This window comes from Oryzias melastigma, linkage group LG21, assembly GCF_002922805.2.
Source record: "Oryzias melastigma strain HK-1 linkage group LG21, ASM292280v2, whole genome shotgun sequence".
In the NCBI taxonomy this organism is placed as follows: domain Eukaryota; kingdom Metazoa; phylum Chordata; class Actinopteri; order Beloniformes; family Adrianichthyidae; genus Oryzias; species Oryzias melastigma.
Genome location: NC_050532.1, coordinates 4,834,632 through 4,842,183, shown reverse-complemented (window position 1 = coordinate 4,842,183; position 7,552 = coordinate 4,834,632). Strand labels below are relative to the sequence as shown.

Below are 7,552 nucleotides of genomic sequence, written 5' to 3'. Positions count from 1 at the left end.
TCAAATTCAAAGCTGTCAGTTACTATTTATACCAGACTAATGACTTCAGAGTCAGACACAGATGCAGAGAGACCCATCCAGATACTCAAGGGAGGAGAGAGCCGTTTCCCTGACAACAGACTGGGAACAAACGGGGGTCTGGAGGGCTGCTGCGAAGTCAAGTAACTATGGTAACAGGAGTCCCAATTGCAGCGCAGAGTTCTGATAATTCAATTAAAAATGCGCTAGGGGGAGGATGAGAGGCATCTGGCACTCCCACTTTGTGACTCAGCATACCATAAGGACAACAAACAGTCGTGTTGTGCTCAGCACACCACAGATTTTTAAGAAAGACATGGCCTCTAGAGCTGACAAAGATACTTTACAGACAATAAAGCTTTTAGGAAAAGATCGTGGCGACACATGTGACCAAAGCAGGGTTCTATCCGTTGTGTATGTTTTGTGGAGATTCTGTGTGAATGGATTAACCTCAGATCCCAACGCGGAGGCAGTTAGCTCTGAGACGATGGAGGCCAGCAGGCCGCAGGTGTTGGAGACCAGGTGGGGAGAGAAAAGCTCCAACTCCTTCCTCAGACTTTTTCTGACAGGCAGCACCACAATCACCAGCATCTTCTCAAGCACTTCACGGAAACTGGTCATGCCCATCAGGTTCTCCTCAGTCTACGAGAGTCAGAAAAACCACAGTTCAAGCAAAATATTCAATTTCCCATGATTTATTTAGAGTCTAAAGTAGTGCTGTCAAAATTAAATCAGATTGAATGAATGAATGAATGAATGAATGAAATGGTTTATTTCAAGCAATCAGGTCATAATACATACATAACATCATCAATTAATAAATCACAAGTTGATCACTTGAAAGGGAGTGGAAGGAAGCGAACTTATATAATCCCACCCCGACTCGACCATACCATTTTCTCTACATGAATTATCAATATCCGATTCAGGACTTAATATCATATATTAATAAAATCAGGCTATTAAGGATCATTGATTCAACCCACTTTTGGGTTGTGATTATGATTAATTAATTTATTACAACAATATGCAGCTTTTGTACAATAAACAGGTCAGAGAGAAAAATTTTCTTTAATTTTAATCGTCTGAAATGCTTAAATTTATAAAGTGTCAACTCAGAAGTGTAATGTGTGTGAACAAAACACATCAACAGTGAAACAAACATTGTGTTTCTGCACTTTAAATGGTTCACGTGAATATTCAAAGCTGATTGGCTGCTGGTCATAATTAGAAGAAAACAAACTTTTCCTTCATCCTCTGGACAAAAACGAGCAGTAAGAGATGAACTTTCTCTCTGAACTGATGCCGTATTTGACCTATTGTGGCAATCAGCATTTATATTGCGTTCTTTTGCTGCTGCAATCGAGGTCGCTGCCGCTCAGCGATGTCATACACAGTGACAACGGGCCAAAATACCCACCTCTCCACGTTTTGTGAAAAAGCGATCTAAACCTAAAAAAAAAACAATAAGAATGTACTAAAAACAATTAAACATTTATTTATTTTGTAGGTGACCATGTTATTAGTGGGATAATGCCCAATGAAGTGTGCATTATCAGAAATCAATGCACACCGTGGAAGCCTGATGTGGTGGAATTGTAATCAATTATTGTTAATAAATATTTATGCATTATTTTTTTTTTTTTTATTATTAATCGCATACATTAAAGTTGACACCTTTAGTCAAAAGCTACATTCGCACTTCTCTCTGCAACGCCTGTTAAAGACACCACTTTCAATGAAAAGTGTATTTAAACTCAAGTTTTGGCTGTCTGTATTCAAAACTCCTGTGTTTATGCATGACTTTAAATTTTTTTACAAACATTTTCTGACTGTTCAAAGCACGCGCTTAAAGTTAAACCAGGTTGACCAATCAGGGACTTGCTAGTGACATATGGATGTTGTCCCTTTTAACTCACAGAAGTGCCAACTGATTGAAAATTGGGGATAGAAATCATTAACTGCAGTTCTTGCCTGGCTGGGATTATAAGACACAAAGTCTATCATATATTGGAATACAGCTGTCAAAGCAGAGTTTGCACTGCTTTGACATTTTTGACCAACCCTCTTCAAACTATAGATGTGCAAGTAAAACATAAAAAAAAGAAAAAAAAGAAGAAGCCCCTTCTTGCTAGTCCAGTGTGAACACCAGCTAAATCACTGACTGACCACACCTTATAATGTGGTTAAATTGAAAGACTAGCAGCCAACTCACATGACTGAGCTTCTCCATATGAGCCACTAGCAAAGGGAAGCGGTGAGCAAGCGCCGAGTCATTCTCAGTGCTGACTTGCTTGACCAGTGAACGCAGCAGCACTTCTCCATCGTACGCAATAGGCAGGATGGACGTCAGCTTGACAGAGGTGTTGCACAGAGCTGACATCACAGCTGCCAGCAGACGGCTGCTCGACGTGCGGAAATTGGCTTCAGCAATGTCCTGAAACACAAATATTTGAGTCTAATAACTGCGTCTGAAATTCTGGAAACCACACATCTTTTGTGAAATCGTCTTACCTGATCTAGGCAGTTGAGAAGATCACAGAGGCAAGCCCACTGCAGTGCTGGAGTGGGATAGAAGGAGTGAAAGCAAGCGGTGAAGGTGTTGTGGCACTCCTGCAGCACGGCTTCCAGAAGGGTAAGAGGCTGAGACAAGTAGCCCTGGGGGTCGTTGTCCAGTTTGGTCAGGCAGTTGTCCATGCCTTCAGACAGAATCTTCTTCAGCAGACTGCGCGTCTTTCCCACGCACTCCGCCAGCTTGCTGGACTCCTCCACCACAGCCTTGGTGCTAGCTGGAAACCAAAGGAAAGAAACCAACCAGATATTATAAACAGAAGTGCACTTTATACTCAAAGTGATCAAAGTTAATTAAATTGTGTTTTCAGGAGCTAATTTTCTCATAACAAATCCAACGGTTCAATAAATAAAATTGTTCGAGCTCCTACCGGCGATTGGAAAGATCTCACAGATGTAGACCCTGAGCAGGCGGAGGCAGCATGTGCCAACAAAGCGCAGCCTCTCCAGGTCCAGCAGGGTGGCTGTGTACTGAAAACCCTTCAGGCCTCGCAGCTCCTCAACGCCCAAAACCAAGGTGGTCCAGCTCCAATGGAGGATACTGAGCAGAGACTCAAAACACTCCTACAGGAGGCATGCACAGCGATGTAGAGACAGATACGGCCCAACAAATACTGAATAAAACAAGGAGGAGCAGCTCACCACAGAGACTGTACGCGCGAAAGAGCGTTTGAGGATGTGGACCGGTTCGCTCGTCTGTTGTTTCCCTTTGGACGCATTGCCATCGTTTGAAGGAAGCCTAAAGAAACATTAAAATATTTTATCATCAAAGAAAACTTTTTTGGTTTTTAAAAAATTCGAACAAATGTAAAAATAAGTTTATTACCTGTAAAGTAGTTGAGGAATCTGACCCGCATTGACATCCGTACCATTGTTGGACTTCTTGGAGCTTTTAAACTGAAAGACCACACTAAAAAAAGAAGGAAGACAATCAAAAGATTTACCTTTAAAGGGGAAAAAAGTTTCTAGAATCAAATCAATATATTTGGTGTATGTTTGCAGAACTTGAAAACTGCTAAATTTACCCGTCATCAGTTGTGATTGTAGCTTGTCCATGGGAGCCACAGTCACTGCTGGGACCAGAGACCCGGGCCCACGCCACGTACCACCATCCGAGCTGAAGCAGCACCGGCTCGTCGAACATCATGGCGTATTTCTCCCTAAAAGAAAACAAAAGAGATAAATAAGTAACAGTTGTCAATGATTTGGATGAAGGATTTAGATTAGCAAGTGTCTTAGAGAAGGACTTTACCTGGCAGCACAGTCATAAGCCAGAACGTCAGTCTCAGCCAGCAAATCACCGTCCGTCTCATGATCGCCCCCATCAGGTCCCAGCTCAAACAGCTACACAACATCATCCAATAAATCATTTAAACTTCAATCAGATTCATTATTGGTATTTAGACACATGCTCATTTATTCTAAGATGACTACAAAAAATACTCTATCACAACTTATTTTTTGTAAAAGTAAATAATGTGAATTTAAAACATTTTTATCATCTTTTTCCGTTTTTTTTCCCACAATTCCAATATTGGTTGAATGAAAACCACCACATGCATCCAGGCCATTTCAGCTTTCTTCTCAATATCATCTCTCCATCGCTGCTTTGGTCTCCCCCTAGCTCTTTTTCCATCTCTTGGAGTCCATTCTACTACTTTCCTGGCCCACTTTTTGGTATCCATTCTGGAAAGATGCCCCGCCCACCTATTTTTGCCTCTTCTGCTGATCATATTATTTCGTTACAGATTATGTCTTTCCTTGTTATATTGAGCATTGATCTTTCCATGATTCTCTGGGCAACAGCCAACTTTTCTCTTTGACGTCTTGTGATGGGCCACGTCTCTGCTCCATATGTCATCATGTCAATTTGAAACACTTAAAATCCAGTTTTACAACAGAAATCTAATGCACAAAAATCGACAATATTAAAGGCCTGCTCACCTTGATCTTAGCAGTGTACTCCCCCCGTCCTCCAAACAAACCCAAACCTCCCAGCAGGATGTCTGCATCGGCACAGAAGCGTATGGCCTCCACAGAGTGAGCAGAGTAACCCCAACCGCCACCGTGACCTGCAACGTCACAGAAACTAAGCACGCTGCGAAGAGGCTCAGGTGTTTATTCCTTCACATTTTGAAGTTAATTATCCAAATTGAATACATTTACTTTCACTTTTACAAGGTATAGCCAAATATGCATCTGCTTCTTTATTTATTTTATCTATAATAAAACATATATGCAAATCCCTTACTCTCAAATCGGTTCACCACGCTGTAGTCCTCTTTGGAGTAAACCTTCATCACAGCTTGGGTTTCTTCTTCTGCACTCGATACGCCCATTTTCAGTTCCTGCATGGCTGCTAAGGTGTCCAAGCAACCTAAAAGTTTTTGGATTTTTTTAAAGAAAATTATGGTTAAATCTTTAAAAAACTACTAAAGGCATCAACGTTTAATCCAATGATTGTCAAACATTTATAATAAAGATGTGGAGACATGAAAAGGATATAAAAGGAAAAAGGATTTAAACACTCTTTAAAATCTAAAAAAGTAGGCACATATTTTTATAACAATGCTTTCTTTGTTAGAAGTTAGGGCTGCCATGATTGGTCGACTAATCGGTGACTAATCGACTATTAAAATAGACGACTAATTTAATAGTCGATTTGACGTTACTTTATATTATATGGAGTCAGAGTGTAGTAAAGCTGAAAGTTATAATGTCATTCTGTAAGCTTTTTGGACTATTTTAGCATTTATTAAGGTTTTGTAGGCTATTTTGGAGTTTAGCTAATATTTCAGCTACATGCTAGCTAATTTGGTTAATTTAGGCTTTTTTCAGTTTTTTAGGCTAATTTGTAAATTGGCTAATATTTCAACTATTTTGGCTAATTTAGGCTTTTTAAGTTTTTCAGGCTAATTTGGAGTTTAGCAAATATTTTAGCTTCATGCTAGCTATTTTAGCTAGCTTAGTCTTTTTTGAGTATTTTGGAATTTAGCTATTTTAGCTGCATGGTAGCTATTTTCGCTAATTTAAGATTTATTCAGTTTTTTAGGCTAATTTGGAATTCAGCAAATATTTTAGCTATTTTGGCTAGTTTAGGATTTTTTCAGTTTTTAAATAAAATTTAGAATTTAGCAAATATTTCAGCTGGCTATCAACATCACTGTTTTTAGCTATCAATTTCAGCATCTTCAGCTATCATAACTGGCATCTCCAGTGCCAAATTCAGCTTACAATATTCACGCTGACATTATCGCAGGCAATGCTACATATCTAGTTTTTATTTAGTTTAAAGCTAATGATGGTTACGATGTGTGCTTTACATCCAGTTTGCGCATGACCTGATCGGTCCACTAATCTGAAAAAAATTATCGGTGATCAGTCGACTATTAAAATAATCGTTTGTGGCAGCACCATTAGAAATACACATCATTGAAATAAAAATCATGAGACATTGAGTTAACCCTTTAACACATGGGTGACGCTTAACACAAAATCTTTAACATACTGTAACTTTTCAATTGTTATCACGACCGTGTTAACAATTGAAAAGTTACAGTAAACCAAAGAACACAAACACTGAAGCTTCAGTGTTAAAGGGTTTAATGATTTGAAAGCAGGATTACCAAGGATGTGCAGAGCTCCATGCGAGCGCGTCGTGGTTGCATGTGATCCTGAGGGCAATGCAAGCTCCGGGCTGAGAATGCTGCAGCGATCCTGCAGATCTGTCACTGAGGGCATCCGGGCATCAGCTATCACTGCGTTGTAGCACCACATCTCCCTGGAGGCGGGCAGGAACCTAGAAGATTAATAAACCATTAGTAAACAGATCTAAATGCAACATTATAAATAGAAGTAGTGGTCTTGAAACATACCTCCATATGACGTCATAAACTGGATCCAAGCAAAGGCCGAAGCCCTGCAGGTCCTCCTGCTCAGAGTCATTGAAGGTCCTGCAGCTGCCGTCCATTTTGTTGATGAGCAAACACTTAAACGGAGGTGGCTCGGACACGAAGGAGGGCACCAGCCCGATGATGTGTTTGCTGGCGAAGATTTCCGAGGTGGAGAGGACGTGAGAGTTGATGAGAGCCTCATCGATCCGCAGGAAGGTCTGGTCTCCGCTGGCACCGATCCAGGTCGCCTTTCGCCCGTATTTAGCTCCGATGTTGGGCATCGGGGAAGGCTTGGCATTCCAGTAGGGCATGTCGAGGATGGGCCTGCCCAACTGCCCTTTCTGAGAAGTGAAAGAATATTAGAAAAATAGAGAGCTTAATGAAAAAAAGATAATAGATGCATTTTTTAATTCATGTATTTTCCGCACTGGATTATAAGCCGCACTGTCAATGATCTATTTTCAGACTTTAGCCATAAAGTGCATTAATGGACACTTTAAATTTAAAACTTTATTAACTGTGTTCACTGTCACTTAAATGCTACACATTAGCCAAAAAAAAGGCATTTTGATTTGGCAGCAATCTTTATGATCAGTGTTGTGCTATGTTTATGTTCGTTGAAAAGACAATAAGAAAGAATAAAAATTGGTCATTGTTCTTGAACGTGCCTCACATGTCTGATATGAAAATTAGCATTAGCATTAGCATATTTACAAGAACACCTAACCAGACATTATGACCGAGCGCCGTGTATCTCTCAAACTTGTTGCAACATCAGTAAGCCCAACTAGGAATGATCCATATAAGATTCTCCGGATTATTTGGCACACTGCTGTTATTTGAAAAAAATGCATGCTTATAAATGTACCTGTTTTTTTTTTTTTCACTGCTTCTTACCGAGAAACTACCGAACGTGAAGACCTGCCCGTCCATCAGGAGGACTACTGTATGGTTGCTGCCTGCTGTGACTTGGATACTTGGGCCTGGAAGAGCCTGCACTAGAGTCGGCGAGCCCCTGAAAGAAATAGATTTAATTTAGACGTGGAGAATGGATGAATTCTGTTCCTAAA

General features: G+C 40.3%; 1 protein-coding gene across 16 annotated transcripts in view; it reads right to left on the bottom strand.

Moving 5' to 3' along the window:
- The window catches only part of mycbp2 (MYC binding protein 2), a 74,932-nt gene that overhangs the window by 41,710 nt on the left and 25,670 nt on the right, over positions 1 to 7,552 (bottom strand). For all 16 annotated transcript variants that reach the window (XM_024286584.2, XM_024286586.2, XM_024286590.2 and 13 more), the window contains 13 exons: positions 7,380 to 7,497; positions 6,465 to 6,823; positions 6,216 to 6,388; positions 4,841 to 4,966; positions 4,534 to 4,661; positions 3,842 to 3,933; positions 3,615 to 3,749; positions 3,416 to 3,499; positions 3,232 to 3,328; positions 2,961 to 3,153; positions 2,533 to 2,807; positions 2,234 to 2,455; positions 469 to 660 (listed from right to left, as the gene is read on the bottom strand). In XM_024286584.2, the coding sequence (XP_024142352.1) occupies positions 469 to 660; positions 2,234 to 2,455; positions 2,533 to 2,807; positions 2,961 to 3,153; positions 3,232 to 3,328; positions 3,416 to 3,499; positions 3,615 to 3,749; positions 3,842 to 3,933; positions 4,534 to 4,661; positions 4,841 to 4,966; positions 6,216 to 6,388; positions 6,465 to 6,823; positions 7,380 to 7,497 (2,194 nt within the window). The remainder of the gene's footprint in view (positions 1 to 468; positions 661 to 2,233; positions 2,456 to 2,532; positions 2,808 to 2,960; positions 3,154 to 3,231; positions 3,329 to 3,415; positions 3,500 to 3,614; positions 3,750 to 3,841; positions 3,934 to 4,533; positions 4,662 to 4,840; positions 4,967 to 6,215; positions 6,389 to 6,464; positions 6,824 to 7,379; positions 7,498 to 7,552) is intronic.